General features: G+C 36.8%; 1 protein-coding gene and 3 long non-coding RNA genes across 6 annotated transcripts; 3 read left to right on the forward strand and 1 right to left on the reverse strand.

Annotated features, from left to right (window-relative positions):
* On the reverse strand, nucleotides 1–2,068 carry LOC122343165. Its single transcript, XR_006250683.1, has 3 exons — nucleotides 1,934–2,068; nucleotides 164–277; nucleotides 1–56 (listed from the first exon to the last, which is right to left on the reverse strand). It is a non-coding gene; the product is annotated as an uncharacterized LOC122343165 (long non-coding RNA).
* A 6,986-nt stretch (nucleotides 2,069–9,054) lies between these two features.
* On the forward strand, nucleotides 9,055–9,898 carry LOC122343173. Its single transcript, XR_006250693.1, has 3 exons — nucleotides 9,055–9,132; nucleotides 9,414–9,686; nucleotides 9,815–9,898. It is a non-coding gene; the product is annotated as an uncharacterized LOC122343173 (long non-coding RNA).
* A 2,039-nt stretch (nucleotides 9,899–11,937) lies between these two features.
* On the forward strand, nucleotides 11,938–14,615 carry LOC122343162. 3 transcript variants are annotated; one of them, XR_006250679.1, is made up of 4 exons: nucleotides 11,938–12,232; nucleotides 12,361–12,534; nucleotides 14,209–14,382; nucleotides 14,526–14,615. It is a non-coding gene; the product is annotated as an uncharacterized LOC122343162 (long non-coding RNA). The 3 variants fall into 3 exon arrangements; XR_006250680.1 differs by lacking the exon at nucleotides 14,526–14,615 and adding an exon at nucleotides 14,475–14,496; XR_006250678.1 differs by lacking the exon at nucleotides 14,526–14,615 and having other exon boundaries at nucleotides 14,209–14,397.
* Nucleotides 14,616–14,735: 120 nt separating this feature from the next.
* Nucleotides 14,736–17,526, forward strand: LOC122342274 (stonustoxin subunit alpha-like). The gene is made up of 5 exons (XM_043236068.1): nucleotides 14,736–14,768; nucleotides 15,421–15,566; nucleotides 16,848–16,894; nucleotides 16,973–17,168; nucleotides 17,286–17,526. The coding sequence occupies exons 1-5, from the start codon at nucleotides 14,736–14,738 to the stop codon at nucleotides 17,524–17,526; spliced, it is 663 nt and encodes a 220-aa protein (XP_043092003.1).
* Nucleotides 17,527–18,559: the final 1,033 nt, after the last annotated feature.

The following is an 18,559-nucleotide window of genomic DNA, read 5'->3' on the forward strand; positions in this document are numbered from 1 at the left end:
TGTGTTACTCTTTATAGAAAAGCAGCTGGAGTTCTGGTTGTGCTGCTCTTTTTCTTCTAATGATACAGAAAGTTAGGTAAATATTTCAGACAATGGATTTTTATCACTGATATTTTTTAGATGCCATTCTGTCTCTTTTCTCAATCAATGGTTACTTTCTCACCTGGTCTCAAAGGTCACTGCTCCATCTCCAAAACTAAGGGGTTCTGGCATGGATGTGTCACTCTTTATAGAAAAGCAGCTGGGTTCTGGTTGTGCTGCTCTTTTTCTTTTTACTCTAAAAGGTAATGAAGAAAAAAACATAATTCATGTGATTATTGCCACTGATCACTGTTGTAACTACAGTCAGTGCAGGTGTGGTATTCAAATTGGTGCTTGGCCAGACACCTCCAAGACAGCAAGAAGGCCCCTTGTAACATTATGTGTCGCATGAAAGAGACAAAGGCCAAATTCCAACATAGGAAACACAGGATAACCAAAACAATGTAAATACTTCAAGGATGGACAAAAATGACTAAACAGAATGGGCTTTAAAAATGGGCTTTAAACATGGGGAAACAATCTGGGAGAACTAAAACAGGTGGACAGACACAGGAGAAAACACTGAATTGTACTAGATGCTGGACGATTAGTCGAGAAGGTGTATTCTATGAATGTTCAATCAGTTTAATCAAAACAACTCAAAAAAGGTTTGATTTCCTCAAAATAGTTAAATTTCTATAGGAATAGCACACACTCTCCTCTTCACTGTAAGAATGGGAGCAGAAACAAAGCAGCATTTCAGTTTGGCAAATGCAGCTTCAGTTGTACTATGGACGACCTGAACGCCATCTTGGTGGAGGTCAAGGTTGTCAGACTGCCTAGTTGGCTGAAATGACGCATGAAACATCTGTAAAAATGTCCGAACCCCAGAAACCTCTTCGGGGCCTTAAAGGAATCGGGGGTTGGCCAATACACAGCCTTAACCTTCTCAGGGTCCATGCATACTCCCCCAGCCGTAATGATGTAACCTAAAAACAGATTGTGTGTGAAACGTGCACTTCTCTGCCTTAACAAAAACCCAATTCTCCAGCAGCTTTTGGAGCATTCGCTTGATGTGCTGCACATGTTGCTGGAAAAGACTAAGAAAATGTCATCCAGGTGCTGTATTACAAATTTATAAAAGGTTAAACACAGACTCAATATAACAGTATATGCTGAATGTGTATTGTGATTTACATTCTAAGAGCAGGAAGCCCAAGCCCCGAGACAGTTATCTTTTGTCTTTCAGTTCTTGAACATCTGGTAGGTGTCCTAAATCAAGTGTGAATGCTAATCCTAAGGTACAACTGTGCCTTTTGTTTCACCTATGCATTTGAATGACACCTGGATGCTAAAATAGATCAAGGATCGGAAAGTTCCTGTTCTGGGCTAAGTTTCTGATTGCATTTGCATACTTTTGTTTTACTGGTCTCCACCTCTGTGTACCCCTCCCCTTTGAAACATATATACTTCAACCTAACATGTTTCAGTTAGATTTGTTTCTTGGAGATTTCTTTGAAGATTTTCTTGGAGATTGCTTGACGATTTTCTTTAAAGATTTCTTGAAGACTTCTTGCAGATGACTACAGCAACGAAATAAAAATGAACTCCTGCTTTACCAAGAATCTCCTGGTCTCTTCTTAAAAAGAAGCTAAAAAAGTTTCTAACACAGGTAAACATATATGAACTAATCAACCTAGAATGCTGAAGACATCAACTTCAAAGCCATCCTTCTTCAGAACAATGAAAATTCTGCCCCACCCCTTGGAGAAGAAGAGGGCCGAATGATCCCAGCTGCTAGAGAATTAGAAATATTTCTCCATGGCCTCCATCTCAGCAACCTGAAATTGAGTATAACCTGCTCTAGGCGGAGGCGTACCTGGTACTTGTTTCTTGCTGTTTATTATCTCACCTGGGGTTAAATGTCGCTGTTCCATTACTGAACTTAGGGGTGACTGTGGCATGTATTCATTGCTCTTCATCGGAACACAGCAGGGTCCTGTAGATTCTGCAACTTCTGCATTCACCTCTTCTTCCTCTTCACTGTGACTCTTTTAGAGGCGGTGCTCTTGTGCTGCGTCTCCATAAAGAATTCAGTTCTGCATTTGGACAAAGTCACATTCAAATGAACTGTTCTCTTTCAAAAATATAAAATGACAACATTCTGACATTAATTTACTGGTCTTTATTGTAGTAATTATTTAGACCAGTTTAAATTCTGATAAACATCTGTTTTACTAGTTTACTTTATTGCTGTAGTCCAACGCTGAGAACAACGCTGCATCCGATACTTTTATACTATATAGTATGCAAAAACAGTATGCAGTCTCAATCCATACTACTGCATCCAACGGTTTTTGCAGTACACATAAGGTGGACATTTTCCTATCCCATGAGGCCACAGGAGAGTCAGGTTGTTTAATCATTACAGATCACATTAAGGTTTTTTTCTTTACTTTTTTTGCTAACGTGACGACGCATAACACATGTCAACATGATGAATTCAGACACTGTGATTAAGTTAGCCAGCTCCTGTTAGCAAGCAGAATCACTGAAAGAATAAGAACAAAACAAAACAACTACAACTGCAGCATGCAAATAAAATAATACATTAAATCTCTCAAGATCTCAGCAGAGGAGGATAAAACGACTCCAAAAACATCATTACCATCTTTACTTGCTACAAACCAGGTCCCAAAAGGTAACTTAGATAGCATCAAGAACACTTCTGAAATGAAGCACATGTGTAATGGAGAGCTGAATGTAAAGAGCGAGGTGACATGAGCAGCCAGGAAGCTTAAAAATGCACCTGGTACAGCACATTGTAGTGAACTTTGGTTTTGACAACCTAAGCAAAATGACAAGTAGTTAAACCTGTCAGGATTAGTTAACCACTATGCTCAGCCCAGTGGACATCCATTACATTTTAGATGGCACTCAAAATATAAAGCCTTAATTGGATCTGTCCTTCTAGCTTAGAAGCACCCAACAGTGTTTAAAATAATATTTTCACAAATCATACACTTTTGAAGTAGTGTAAAGCACTTTTTCTAAGATGTACATTTGGATGTACCCTATGATCACTTGGTATCCTCTTTGGTATTAAAGGCTGTTCTGAGAGTCACAAAAGCAGAATATTAAAGCTGCAGCGATAAATTTATAAAATCTTTTCGTGAGCATAGTGTAAGTAAACTTTGAAATATATTATTGGAAGATGATAAACTCACCCAACGGACCAGCTTTTCTTTCGTTTTGGTTTGTTGACGTCACTGCATGTTGATGACTCATATCCATTTCCTCTGAAGAAAACACGCAGAGTTTTCACGCAGGGGCACTACAATTGCTTGTTGACGTTTCAAATAGTTTCAAGCAGTTTAAAAAGATGAACTGTAAATTATAACATCTTGGGACATTTTTAGACTAGACAAAGTGTTTTACAGTTATAACTGGAACTGGGTAGATTATTCAAAATAAATTAAAATAAAGTCATTTTAAATTATCATTCATTAAAATAAAAACATACAAATGCCATGTTGTCATTAAGCAAGATCAGAGAAACAAGAACATGCAAATTGTTTGTGTGACAGAAGGAACTGACCAGACATGGATTCAGTGAAGGCATCTAAAGAACTTTGTTTACCAGTAATACTTTTATGGACCATCAAGTAGAACAGATGCTGTTTACGGGTCGTGTGGTTCAAACTTTATTAGCGCAGGTGTCCTACCCCTTTAAAAACTATTGAGATCGCCCTATTGAGACTTTCTCAAACAATAAAACTATTTTAAATTATACATTTACAAAAAAATGCTGTAATTCTGCAAAGAATTGCTCCTTGTTATACTTCATATGTACTTGTGTAGCATGTTCAAAAACATTCTTTTACTACATCAGATGGGAAAAAATCTGTATTAAACCCATACTACCTAATAGAATGAATATCATGATTAGCAGTGTGGAAGTATGTCATGTCAATATTGCTCAATATTGAGTACATCCATGTAGCATCACAAATCATGATACTATTCAAATCAAATCACTACACTATTCAAGATGAAAAGTATAGTATTTACAGTATGTGATGCAGTAGAGCCCACCAGTTCGGGACTGGATGCAAGTTCAGTAAAAAAGATGTAAAAATGATGGCTCACTGCAACAGCACTTCAGTGCAAAGTGCAGTTTAATCACAGTGCAAAATGATTGTCCACAGTGAAGGATTTATATATACAGGTGCACACCAAAACCAACAAAGAACAAACCCAAAGTACCAAAGAAACAAATAAAAGGGAAAATAAACCAGAAACCACTATAAGTATCAAACAGATATCCACAATATACACAGGTGTTTAAATATCTCGAGGCATCGCAGTAGCACTCGGCTTGGCCAGCGCTTAGATTTCCCCGGAAGACTGACTACGCCCACACAGACAAACATCACAGGGACAAAACAAGACAAGCACTATTTAAAATGTATGTAATGATTAATATAAATAACGGAGAAGTGCGGAAATTGGGGAAATGTCCGTGTGCTATCATTATCGCGTGTGCACCCGCTACACTGATAGTGGCAAAAGAGGGGAGGATGCAAAGAGTGGATGAGGTAAACCTGAGTGTGTGCAGGTGTGTATGTGAGTGTAATTTAGTGCTGCTTCCTCAGCGGTGGCAGCTAATGTGACTTTGTCACACAGTATATATATTTATTCATCACACACAGACTTTTTATATTTCAAATTTTATATTAATTTTGATGATTATACCTGACAACTAATGAAAATTCAGTATCTCAGAACATTTTGATATTGAGATATGGTTTAATATTGAAGTCACCTGGTGCCACACTCTAAACACCTGCAAAGGACTTTAAATGGTCTCTCAGTCTAGTTCTATAGGCTACACAATCATGGAGAAAACTGCTGACTTGACAGTTGTCCAAAAGACGACCATTGACAACCTTCATAAGGAGGGCAAGACACAAAAGGTCATTGCAAAAGAGGCTGGCTGTTCACAGAGCTCTGTGTCCAAGCACATTAATAGAGAGAAAAGATTGAAAAAAAGTGTACAAGCAATAGTGATAACCACACCCTGGAGAGGATTGTGAAACAAAACTCATTCAAAAACGTGGGAGAGATTCACAAAGAGTGGACTGCAGCTGGAGTCAGTGCTTCAGGTACCACTACACACAGAAGTATGCAAGACATGGATTTCAGCTGTCCATTCCTTATGTCAAGACACTCCAAAAGACAAACAAAAGACAGCATCAGATGCGTCTAATCTGGGCTAAAGACAAAAGGACTGGAGTGCTTTTAGAGAACATAACTTTGGACTGCTGGGTGGTCCAAAGTTGTTATCCGATGGAAGTAAATTTTGCATTTCCTGGGAATCAGGGTACCAGATTCAGGAGGAAGAGAGAGAGGCACAGAATAAACATTGCTTGAGGTCCAAAGTCAGTTGGGGTTTGGGGTCTGCTGTCATCTGCTGCTATTGGTCCACTGTGCTGTGAGGTCCAAAGTCAACGCAACCATATACCAGGAATTTTTAGAGCACTTCATGACACATGAGGTTGAAATGTATGAAAAAAAACATAATAGAAAGCTAGTAAAAGTTTTAAGGTGGCTTTAATGTTTATTGTTAGTTTGACACAGAATTTGTACAAAATTATATGCATTTAAAAAAATGTTTTCACCTTGTGTTGGGTTTTCTAGATCTCATCACATTGAATGCTTATGTAATTGTACTTAATTTCAATAATTAATGACAATTCTGTTTTTACTTTGACAATACGCAGTTTAGCTCTTTCAAAGAAATGTTTTAAGTTAACACAACATACAGTTTCTAAATTTTCAAGCACATTTTCATGCTTCCTTCGATTTTATTCAAGCATGTGTCCATCGTCCACCAGACAAAGCATGAAAGCATATTTGAACTTAGCAGTTAATCACATGACACACCTAACAGTAATCACTCTGGTGTGATTTTACATGTTAAAGATCTACTTTACGTCTGAAACTCTTCACCTTCTCTTACGTGTGAATCTTCATGTGTTTCTTAAGGTTTCTTTTCAGTGAAACTCTTTCCACACTGTTGGCAGGTGAAAGGTTTTCTCCGGTGTGAATCCTTATGTGGGCATCGAGGTGTTGTTTATGTGCAAAACTTTTTCCGCATTGAGGGCACTTGAAAGGCTTCTCCGGTGTGAATTCTCATGTGGTTTTTAAGATGCGTTTTTGAATAAAACTCTTTCCACACAGTTACATGCGTAAGGCTTCTCTCCAGAATGAATTCTCATGTGGTCTTTAAGGTTTCCTGGTTTAGTAAAACTCTTTCCACACTGTTGGCAGGTGAAGGGTTTCTCTCCAGTGTGAACTCTGTGTGGTATTTAAGATTTACTTTTTTGAATGAAACTCTTTCCCACACTGTTGGCAGGTGAAAGGCTTCTCTCCGGTGTGAATTCTGTGTGGACTTCAAGCTTTCTTTTTTTTGTTGAAACTCTTTCCACACTGATGGCAGGTGAAATATCTTCTGTTTGCTGTCTTTGATCTCTTTTTCGTGGTCTTTTCAGAATGAATGTCATCTTCTTCTTTATTGAATTCTTGACTTTCCTCTTTCAGTGTCGTCAGGTCTAATGCAAAAAAAAGATAAAACCTAATTAACGCCATTTTAATAGCACAAAAACAAAAATCAAAACCAACATGCATAGATCCTAAGTAGACTAAGTCTAAAACCCACAGCTCTGCAGATTTGAAGAGTCAGAAGATTAGCTGGATTAGCTGGATCAGGTTTGAATGGGGTTGGAACTAAAGCCCTCAAGAATTTGAGATTAACACACTAAGCTCAAAACCTCTTCCCATCATTAGATGATATGTATGTCTTAATGATGAGTTTTGTATGTTTCATTTCTCATTTTATAGGTAATGTGACATGTAATTTCAACATATCTGTCCACATGAAGTTCTCGCTCCATGTCAGATAAAACCATTTCAATTACAAGACTGATAAGACATTCTTCAAAAATGTTTAATAAATGTTTAATAAGGATCAAGTAAGTGAGTCCAGCTTTTAGAAGAAAAACCCACCTGTTTGTTCCTCAGAATCTTCACGCTTGATTCTCAATGTTTCTTCAACCTTCACATCTTCACTCTCCATTTTAATAAACACCATTCTTGTCTGTTCTCAGTTTCTTCACGCTTGACTCTCAATGTTTCTTCTATCTTTACGTCTTCTCTCTCCTTTTTTGTAAACGCCAGTTTTGTTTGTTCCTCGGTTTCTTCATGTTTGACTCTCAGTGCTTCTTCAATCTTTACGCTCTTCGCTTCTCCTTTTTATAAACACCATTTTTGCTTGTACCTTAGTTTCATGCTTGACTCTGAAGGCTTCTTTGATCTTCATGTGCATTGATGTTACTCCTCATCTCATTAATGATGTTTTTAAATATAAGGTTAAGACAAAATACCTGCAATATCCCTTTACAGCTGTAGTTATCTCAGCAGTGAAGTTCAGAGATTGAGACACTTCGGTCTTCAAGACTGACTAAAACACTGAATCACTCTAGTTTTATACAGATTTCAGGAGGCCATTATCAAAAGATTAAGTATGCAAATAATGTAAGCAGTTACAGGAATTTACCCATATTTTCACCAACTCTAATCAGCATAACTATAACACTCATTATAACAGAGATTGAGAAGGTCTTCACACTCAACACAGAGACTGATTAGCATGAACCATGACCATCAGTTAAAGTAATGAGACAAAAGCAGCAAGACACAATAAAGACACCATTTGTTCCTCATTTTTATGTAAATCTCCATACAGCAAGACAAAATGTCAGTATACTTTTAAGCGTGTTAATGATTAGTTAACATAACTTAAAGTGTGCTATTTTGGATAAACTGTTTTATACTAAGTGTATTTTAGTCGTAATAAAATGTATTAAAAGTGTATTTAGTGTACTTTTGATGCTAAATTGGTATAGTTAGTACACTTAGTATAGTGGTATAGTTAGTAACAGCAACAACACACAAAATTCAAACATTCAGTATACAGCAAAAGTGAATACAACCATGTAGCATCACTATAAATCACATGATACAGTACTGTTGAAGCTGAAAATTATACATTCTAAAAAAAGTGCTGGGCTATTGCTGTAAACACATTCTTGGGCTAATTGTGTTGGCTCAAAATTCTGGGGTTGTTTGAGGTAGCGTAAACACACATTGTTTGTTCATGCTAGGTCAAATGAAATTTCTTTAACATTTTTTCACTTAATGCTTCATTAACTAACAAAATATTTAATTTACTGTCTGCGAACTCTATTGTTTTGTAATGTTTTGCAAGATCATTTTGTATTAACATTTATTTTTTTAATGGCATGTCTTTCAAGTGTATGTCCATGATGCCATGTGTTCACAATATTTTAATTCAAAATTTAATTTTCACAATATATCTTCCACCTAAACCTAACCCCATGAGTAATGCCTAAAATCAGAGAAAATTATAGATGAATGACACTGACGCACAAAAACAACAAGTGTGAGCCTAAACTTCACAAAAATTATAAACTGGTTCTTCAAATGTCGTTGGTCACAGGGTCCTATATACAGTGGTATGGAAAGTATTCAGACCCCTTAAATTTTTCACTCTTTGTTATATTGCAGCCATTTGCTAAAATCATTTTTTACAATGACAAATATACGCTACATCTGTGTGTTAGAGCCAAGCCAAGAAACATTGAAACAGAAGCCTGTGCAGGAAGTGTCAGACATATTAGTCATACACTTGGGTGAGAATACTATTTCTAATCTGATCTATACAGTTTAAACTCTAAACTCTAAACTCAATAACCTGAGAGCATTTCAGATCCCCACCTTCATCATTTGAACTCATGTGAAGATATACATATATGCTCATGCACTTACAGAAGAACAAAGAAAGAGAACACGGAAGGGGGAGGAGCGTCAAAAGAGTGAGGAAGTAGGAGGGACTGCAGAAAAGAAAACCCACAAAAACATCCTGCAGAGAGAAGAAAATGAAGAAAACTTTCCTAAGAATTGAATGTTTCAGAACTTCTGTTCAAGACACAGTTAACTGGAGAAACAAGGAACATCTGATTAATCAGGGTTAGTTAATAATACCACTTCATGAGATACTGAAACATACAGATTTAAAAGTGTCATGTACTGTTGATCTACACTTACAGTATCAGACAGCATTGAGATATTGTTTGCATTAGTTTTTCTTTTGTTTTTTTTGCTAAAACAACCAGTTTAAAACAACCTTTGATTATGTCTCTATTAACAGCTTTATAATCCAAATGTTGTGCACTTAATCCAGATTTGAACACTTAGGTCAACATCTTAAGAGTGAAAGTACTTTGGGTCTTTTCTTTTATGGCCTGCAGCTGTAAGTATGTGAAGGATGATGGCGTCTGTTAAAGAGCTGCTCGTGGATTCACTGAAGGAGCTGGTAGAAGCTGAACTGAAAGAGTTTCATTGGCGCTTAAATTGTGAGCATTTATCAAGGTCTGAATTGGAAAAGGCGGATAGATTTGACACAGTAGACAAGATGATAAAATGTTTTGGACCAGATGAAGCTGTGAAGGTTACAGTAGAGATGCTGAGAAAGATGAAGCAAAATTATCTGGCTGAACAGTTGGAGAAAAATTACAAGCAAGGTAACATTACATTTATTGTGACTGTAACGTGATTAAATATTTAAGTTAAACCACTTTTCCTCTTTGCTCCATTTGATGTGTTTAGGACATAAATGTTTCCCAGTCAATAATCTCTTTTTCTCTCACAGCTCAGACTGAGGGCAACATGAAGAAATCTGCTGCTGTTGGAGGTGAATCACTACATATCCGTAAACAACAATTACTGCATTTAAATGTAAACAAGAACATATAACTCAAGCACAGGGCTAGTCATACATCAGTGCTCTGAAAAACAATTTTCTTACTTTGATTTGATTATTATTTTTAGGCAGAAACATTTCAGGAAAAAAGTTAAATCAAATGAAAATTAAGTGTTTTCTTAGATTAAGAATTTTTTTATTTATATATTTATACAAATCTGTAGAAGAAAACAATTTATTCAACTATCCAGTTCACAATAGTCACATATGTGGGCAAACTCTGACCTGATGTGATACAATTGTTTATAAAAGTCGATAGATTAAGTATGTGACACTGTGACCAAATTCATTCATTGTCCTCAAGGCATGATTGCAATCACACATGCAAAGGTTCAATGAAGTAGATCAAAACATGTGGTAAATGCAGCCTCACATCCTGTTTGATGAGCTGGATGATGATCTCAACCACTACAAAGATTGTGATCAAGAAAACATATTTAGATATTGTTAGGGATGGACTGTGCTGTTTTCAGTTGTAAAAAATATGATCATGCTTGTTTTAAAATATTTCTCAAATATGCCTTTTTATTACAGAGCTGCAAAACTTTTTTGAATCTCACAAAACAAACATGAAGAATAAAGCTAAATGTATTTTTGAAGGAAACAAAGAAAATGAAGCACAACTCAAGGCTGTTTACACAGATCTGTTCATCACAGAGGGAGATATGAAAGAGGTCAATCACGAACATGAGATTCTAAAGATTGATGATGCTTTTTAAGATTAAAAAAACACATGACAAACCGATCAAATGCAATGATATATTTACTGAACTGAGGAAAAACAGTCAGAAAAATACTGTGCTGACCAAAGGAGTCGCTGGCATAGGAAAAACTGTCTCTGTGCACAAGTTCATCCTGGACTGGGCAGAAGGAGAATCTAACCAGGATATTCACTGTGTGTTTCTGCTTCCATTCAGAGAAATTAATTTAATGACAAATGAAGATTTCAGTCTCCATGAGTTTCTGCTGGAATTTTATCCTGACCTGGAGAACCTGGAGAAATCAAAGCTATATAAGGGATGTAAGCTAGCATTTATATTTGATGGACTTGATGAGAGTCGGCTGCCTCTAAATTTTAGATGGAAATCAATGAAAACTACTGAGAAAAAGCATCTGTAGATGTGCTCTTTACAAGTCTAGTCAAAGGAACTCTGCTTCCATCAGCTCTTGTCTGGGTCACATCACGACCAGCAGCAGCCAATCAGATTCCTCCTCGGTATGTGGGTTTGTTTTACAGAGGTGCGAGGATTCACTGACCAACAGAAGGAGAAGTACTTCAGAAAGAGAATCAAAGATGAGAGTCTGTCCTCCAGAATCATCTCACACATTAAGACGTCTCGTAGTCTCTACATCATGTGCCACATTCCTGTGTTCTGCTGGATCACAGCCACAGTACTTCAGGATATTCTCACTGAGAACAGTGAAGTGAAGATCAGCACAACACTCACTGAAATGTACATTCACTTCCTGCTTATACAGATGGACATGAAGAACCAGAAATATGAAGAACAAGAAGAAAGAGAATTCATAGAACACTTAGAAGCAAACAGGGAAATTATTTTGAAATTAGCCAAGTTAGCATTTGAACAGCTAAAAAAGGAAAACATTGTGTTCTATAAGGATGATCTAAAAGAATGTGGTATTGATGCGAGTAAAGACATTGAGTTCACAGGAATGATTGCTGAGATCTTCAAAAGGAACATGGAATTCATGGAGCAAAGGTCTTCTGCTTTGTGCATCTGAGTGTTCAAGAGTTTCTTGCTGCAGTGCATGTGTTCATCTGCTATCTGAACAAGAACATGCAGGAGCTTCAGTTTTTCTTTGATGAGCCAGAAGAAAATATAACAATGGAGACGTTACTGCAGAAGGCTATTGAAAAAAACATGAACAATAAGAGGACATCTGGACCTGTTCCTACGGTTTTTGCTGGGCATTTCACTGAAATCCAGTCAACACCTGCTTAAAGGCCTGTTCCAACACAACGAAGACTCCACAGAGAGTCTCTCAAAATAAGTGAATACATTAAACAAGAACAAAACAAGCACAATATCTCAGATGAAGCTCTAGTCAACCTATTCTACTGCTTACTTGAACTCAAGGATCATTCAATATATGAGGAAATACAGAGTTACCTCAGTTCAGATGAACATCCAGAAAGAGATCTCTCATCTTCAATGTGCACAGTCCTGACCTACATACTGTTGATATCAGAGAAGGTGCTGGATGAGTTTAACCCAAAGAAGTTTACATCATCATCTTCAAATTACGCTATACTTTGTCAACTGTGAAATGCTGCAGAAAAGCACTGTGAGTAATTTCACCAACCGCTGTTCAATAAAATGTTTTGTTTACATCACTAAACAAATATCTCAAAACATGTGAAATATTTGACCTGATTATGAAAATTACTAGTTAATGCAAAATTCTTTTGTCAGATTTGATGGCTGTGGTTTTAATGAAACATGCTGTGAAACTGTGTCTTCTGCTCTACAATCATCAAACTCTCATCTGATAGAGCTGAACCTGAGCAGCAATCACCTGCAGGATTCAGGAGTGAAGCTGCTTTCTGATGGACTGAAGAGTTCACACTGTCGACTGAACATACTGAGGTTTAACATTCACAATGTTCAAATAGGCAGTTAAATAGATATTTCATAACTATAGCATGATAAAAAAAAAAAAAAAAAAAAACATCCAGTTCATGCTGTAGTATGCTTATATCAGTCACATTTTCTATAAGAGCACAAGGCAGGCAATGTCTAATCCAAAAAAAAAAAAAAACAGCTAGAAAACCTACCTAGAAAACCAGGGCCAAGAAAAATCTTAGTGCTACTGAATTGCTCCTAATGACAAAATTTTAAGAAAATTCTCAGAAATGTGGGTGTACTAAAGAAAATATTTTAGTAAGGAAAAAGTATTTAAGAAGGAATCTTAACCCTTAAAGGAGGTCTTAAGGTTTGAAACTCTAAGGAGTACACTTTTAAAATGCTTGAGAGATTCTTTAGCAGTGGAGAAAATGGACGAAACATGAAGAGGGAAAAGAAATGAGTTGCACAGAATGCATGATAGTGAGTTGATAATATGGTTCACATTTGATCGCACAGAGATCATGTTTGTGATTTTATAGAGACACACACCGACACAGAACAGAAATGCTATAGCAAGAGAAATGGAAGTAATTGCTCCATTAACACATTATCAACCCGAAAAAATGCAACTATGCAGCAGTGATGATTTGGGTCTCTAAAACCTTCTATATGCAAAGTGATCACCCAAACAATTACAAAAACAATTGCATATGTTAGGTATGATAGCATGGTAAAAAAAATATTTAAGAATATATATACACTGTGTGTGTGTGTGTGTGTGTCTGAGTGTGAGAGAGAGAGACAGAGAGAAAGAGAAAATGGTAAATGGTATTTTTTCTGGAGCTTTCTACTGCATGGTACGACCTGGCTTGGCATGGTTCAAACACAGCAGTGGCTTGGCTTGGCTTGGTTTGCATTTCCACTGCAGTTTAGTACAGTTTTAAAGTGGGCAGGGATTATTCACATTATAGCTGGTGGAGCTCACATTGTATTAAGGAGCTTGGGGAGCCATTTCTGGTGCAGGGAGCTCAGGGAGCCATTTTTAGTACAGGCAGCTTAGAAGCTCATAGATAAGTAAATCAAGGACCACAACCTTGCCCAATGCCTGTCCACCCATTACTCTACCATGGCTATATAGAGGACTCATTACAAGTCATGATCGCCGACAATCCTACAACTCTGCACTCTGAAGTCAAGAATTGATCTCCTGATGGGGTTCTCCCATACAGAGCCATCTAAGAGAGCGCTTCAAGTCCAAGAACCTGTCTCAACACTGTCTCAGTGCACTTTTTGTCAGAGATCCCGGAGCACTACAATCAGGGGAAAAGTGAACAGGCAAAAGCCGCAGTACAAACGAACATAAAACTGTCTTTTTCAGGGCAATGTTAGTCTGCTTTGTGTAATGATGTAATATAGTGCTACAGCTCGTTAAACCTGTTAAGTGAAGTAAAACTCATCTCACTTTTTAAACCTGTTTTTCTTAAATTTCCATTTCTGAAAAATCATAGCTCTCAGCCAATTTCTAGAATGTCATAATGTTTATTATAGTCAAGCTGTGGACAAAATAAAAACAAGAAAAGTATTTGGAAAGGTCTTGAAAAAATGTAATTTCACCATCTGATGGCTTTTCCTAGATCGTATTATATATTTTTATATATATATATATATATATATATTCTTTTTTTTTCTTCACAGGCTGAGTGGTTGTAATTTCACTTCTCAATCCTGTGAAAGTTTGTCTTTAGCTCTACAGTCCTCAAAATCTGTCCTGAGAGAGCTGGATCTGAGTAACAATGACCTTCAGGATTCTGGAGTTAAACTTCTTTCTGAAGGACTAAAGAGTTTAAACTCTAAGCTGGAGATACTGAGGTTTGAAGTTTCAAGGGTTTTGAGGTTTCAAATACAGTATACATGTATTTATTTATTATATCACACTTTTGAGATTAATTGCAAAATTCCAGATTTTCCATCTGTAATCTCACCCGCACTGTCTTGTGGGAGTTTGTCATCAGTTTTACAATCTTCAAACTCTGTTCTGAGAGAGCTGGACCTGAGTAACAATGACCTGCAGGATTCAGGGAGTGAAGCTTTTATTTCTGATGAAATAAGGAATCCAAACTCTAAGTTAGAGACACTAAGGTAAATGGGTTTTTATGGTTTATTCTGCTCTGAATGCAATGCCAGAACAAAAACTCTGTGTTCATTCAATTCACAAATACAGGATGTTTGTCTTAAATCCACCTTACAGATTTTTGGTAAGAGAGTTGAAGCTGCATCCCCTAGGGCCTTCCTGTTGTCTCTGTATTCTTCCACCCTGTCTCTGTCTGGATTTAAATACTCTTATTTTGAAGTGTGTGTGTTTTTTGTTGCTCTGTCCTCTTTGTTCAACAAAAAGTGTTGCACTTTTTTATTAGTTTAATTATTAGTTAAGGCTGCCATAGTTCATGCAGTCAAAAAAATTTTTAATAGTGTATAAAGAGGTTAAACATAGAGATAGAAGAAAAATTTTATCTCAGTTTTTTTGATACTCAGCATGTCTACATTTTCTGTAAAGTAGATTTATGCTGAATGTTTCATTCATCATTAAGCGTAACTGTACAATAAACTAAGAAATATAGTAATTAATCAAGAATCTTTTTGTTTTTAAATATTACTATTATATTCTTTCTTTCACTACTTTGCTGACAAAAATTCAGAAGCAATACTACTACTGTTTGTATCAGAGATCTAAAGTTTTACTTTTAAATTTAAAATACAGGATATATAATGTCCAATGATTTGGGTGAATATTTGATAATGCTAAATGATATTTTTTGTGTGATTTTCATTGCACAATACAAAAGAAACAATAGACAAACTGTATTATGTTTTTTTGTAGGTTGTCTGGCTGTATGGTGACTGAGAAAGGCTGTGAAATATATATTTTTAGCTCTGAGTTCAAACCCTTCACACCTGAAAGAGCTGGATCTGAGCTACAATCACCCAGGAGATTCAGGAGTCAAGCTAATCTCAGAAAAACTGGAGGATCCACACTGCTCACTGAACAAACTCAAGTAAGCCAAGCGGAAGGACACTTTTGTTTCAGTATATTTGTATCCATATGAGTCTAGGACAGGGGTGTCAAAGCAACTCATGAGAGTTTAGTTCCAACGTTGCTCCAAACACATGCCGTGGTTGCTTTCAAGAACACTATGAAGAGGATTCTGCAGAGTTTAGCCCAACTCTGAAAAAACTCACTTGCCTGTAGCCTTAGTAATCCTGAAGACCTTGATTAGCTTGTTCGAGTGTGTTTGACTCAATGCTGCCTACCACTGGTATGCATTCCAGGCTTTACTAGATCAATCAACAAGTAAATGGATGATCTTTTTCATTATTACATAAAACGTTATTCATCAATATATCTACCTGCATCTTGTCAGTAAAGGCGGTAGCAGTAAATCTCCATCACCTGTTTTTAAATGGAGCAACTGCCTAGCCACCACCCAAGCAAAGACCATATAATAACACCCTAGTAACTACCCAGAATGTGTTATTAACTACACAACAATTACTATAGCAACCGGATGACAACAGCCTAGCAAACCATTAAAAGCACCTTGCAGTTGTATAGCAATCCCCCAAGTACTTTAGCAACACAACATCTGAAAGTTCAGGTCCTTCTTAACACAGCATGCTGCACAACTTCTTGTCCAGGCCCTTTGCCATTTCTAGGCTGGACTACTGCAAGGCTCTTTCTGGCTGGACTTCCATCAAGCACAACCAAGCTTCTACAATGATTCAGAATGCAGAAGCACAACTGGTCTTCAACAAACCCAAAAGAGCTCATATTATACCTCTCTTTGTCTCCTTGCACTGGCTCCCGGTTGCAGCTCCGCCAAATTAAAGACACTGATGCTTGAATATAGAACAGCCACAGGCTTGGCTCACAATTATGAATCTACCTCCTCTTCAGAAGTCTAAGATCAGCTATTGATCGATGCCACGTGGGACCATTACAGAGAGATTCAAAACCACTCTCCAGAACATTTTAACCCACCCTGGCTGGTGGATTGATCTTTCTACCCCTATCCGAATGCTGGATCCATGTCAATCTTTAAACAAAACAGCTGAAAACTCACCTCTTTCAATGGTATTTGACCACATCATAAAAAATAAAATAAAACCTTCCTTTTCTACCTTTTACTTATTCAAACAATGTCTGAGGCTGGTATTGGCAGCACTTCCTCGTGTTTGTCTACCTCCTTTACGATGAATCACTTTGTTTATCTCGACTGCAAGTCGCTTCGATAAAAGCGCCTGCTAAGTGACAAAATATAAATGTTTGTGTTTTGTAGTGTGTATCATGGAGGGGAATCCAGGATTATAGCAGGACTGAAGAAATGTACGCTCACGCACCCCCACACACACACACAGCTGTAGTGACCGTTGCTGTTGTTAATGTCTCTGTTCTTGTGTTCAGATGCCTGTTTTCTCACACTGGATGCAAACACAGCAAGCAATCATCTCCTTCTGTCTGAGGACAACAGAAAGGTGATGTGGGTGCCTCATTGTAATCAGCTATATCCGGATCATGCAGACAGATTTGATAATCCTCAGGTGTTTTGTCGAGAAAGAGTGTATGGACGCTGTTACTGGGAGATTGAGTGGAGGGAGAAGTGTATATAGCAGTGTCATATAAAAGCATCAGAAAGAAGGGACGAAGTTATGAGTGTTGGTTTGAGGTACCGATCAGTCCTGAGTTTGTTCTGCAATTCTGTATATTACTCATTCAGACACAATAACAAAGAGACTCATCTCTCTGTGAAGCCCATCATCATCAGAAAAACAGAAGTGTTGAAGTTCCATAGAACAGGAGTGTATGTGGATAAGAGCGCAGGAACTCTGTCCTTCTACAGCATCTCTGACACAATCACACATATCCACACAGTCCAGACCACATTCACTCAGACCTCTATCCTGGGTTTACTGTGTCTTATTTCGGATCACTGGATCTGTGTTGATGAATCAGAATAGACCACAAAGAGATTTTACTCATAATGCTTTGAGCTGCATTGTTGAAAAAGTCACAGTCACAGTGAGATGTTATGAGACTTCATGATAATAATACTAATTAATACTTCTGTCTAATACTCATCTTCTGTCACTGAGACAGAATAAATGTGTCAGAAATCCTCATATAGGCCACATGTCCACCAAAGCATTTCTCAATTGTCCTAAATGGGAGTACTATGTTTTTGTTTTTTTTCACCAGGAGCGAGATTATGCTAAAAATATTACTTTCTCGAATAAACCTTAGTGTGGTTTTGTTGCATAAACACAATGTAGTTACAGTTTTTCCAGAAAAGAGTAAAATGTAAGTATCAAGTGTTACAAACAAAGAGGATGTTAAAAAGCAATATGATTAAACAATGATTTAACTTTTGTTTTAACATGGGATTTAGATATTTCAAACCTTAAACCATGATGTTCCAAATATCTTTTTGGCTTCCAAGCTCAAGTGGTTTTTGAGTCCTGAGACAAATGAAAATAGTAAAAAAAAAAAAAAACTTTTTTCTTTAAGATATTTGTAATGACTGACTTAAAGCTTTAGACTGATTAAAATAACTGAGTGTATGTTCTTCTCTTGAATATGTATACAGTAACCACTGAGTACATGAAACAATATTGTAAAAATATATGTAAATATAAATGTGTCTCACGCAACTGTGTGTTAATAAAAAATTTTGAAAGCACACAAAAAACAGAAGCATGTATGCCTACTGTTAACAGGAATTCATTAAAATAATACTATGTGCTCATTTAATGGCTTTTATTTACGATATGTGATGCGATGTGGGAGAACGTGTAGGATGTCAGTTTTCAAAAAATATCATTATTCAGTTAATTATTAAATTATCATTAAATTAAATTATTATTCTGTAACATCCTTTTCTATAATCTAGAAAATATCTTTGCAAAAGCCACTTGTTTGGAGCAAAACAAATGCAGTCTTTCTCTTAACTGAATATATAACCTTGTATAAAAATACTATGTGAACTATTAAGGC

This window comes from Puntigrus tetrazona, chromosome 4 (genome assembly GCF_018831695.1).
Source record: "Puntigrus tetrazona isolate hp1 chromosome 4, ASM1883169v1, whole genome shotgun sequence".
Lineage (NCBI taxonomy): Eukaryota > Metazoa > Chordata > Actinopteri > Cypriniformes > Cyprinidae > Puntigrus > Puntigrus tetrazona.

Bases quoted from the DNA above. Each gene is read 5' to 3' on its own strand.
- LOC122342274 (XM_043236068.1), top strand. From the start codon at position 14,736: ATGTTTGTCTTAAATCCACCTTACAGATTTTTG. The intron at 14,769-15,420 runs GTAAGAGAGTTG...TGACTGAGAAAG, and splicing joins ATCCACCTTACAGATTTTTG to GCTGTGAAATATATATTTTT. The intron at 16,895-16,972 runs GTACGCTCACGC...TCTTGTGTTCAG, and splicing joins TATAGCAGGACTGAAGAAAT to ATGCCTGTTTTCTCACACTG.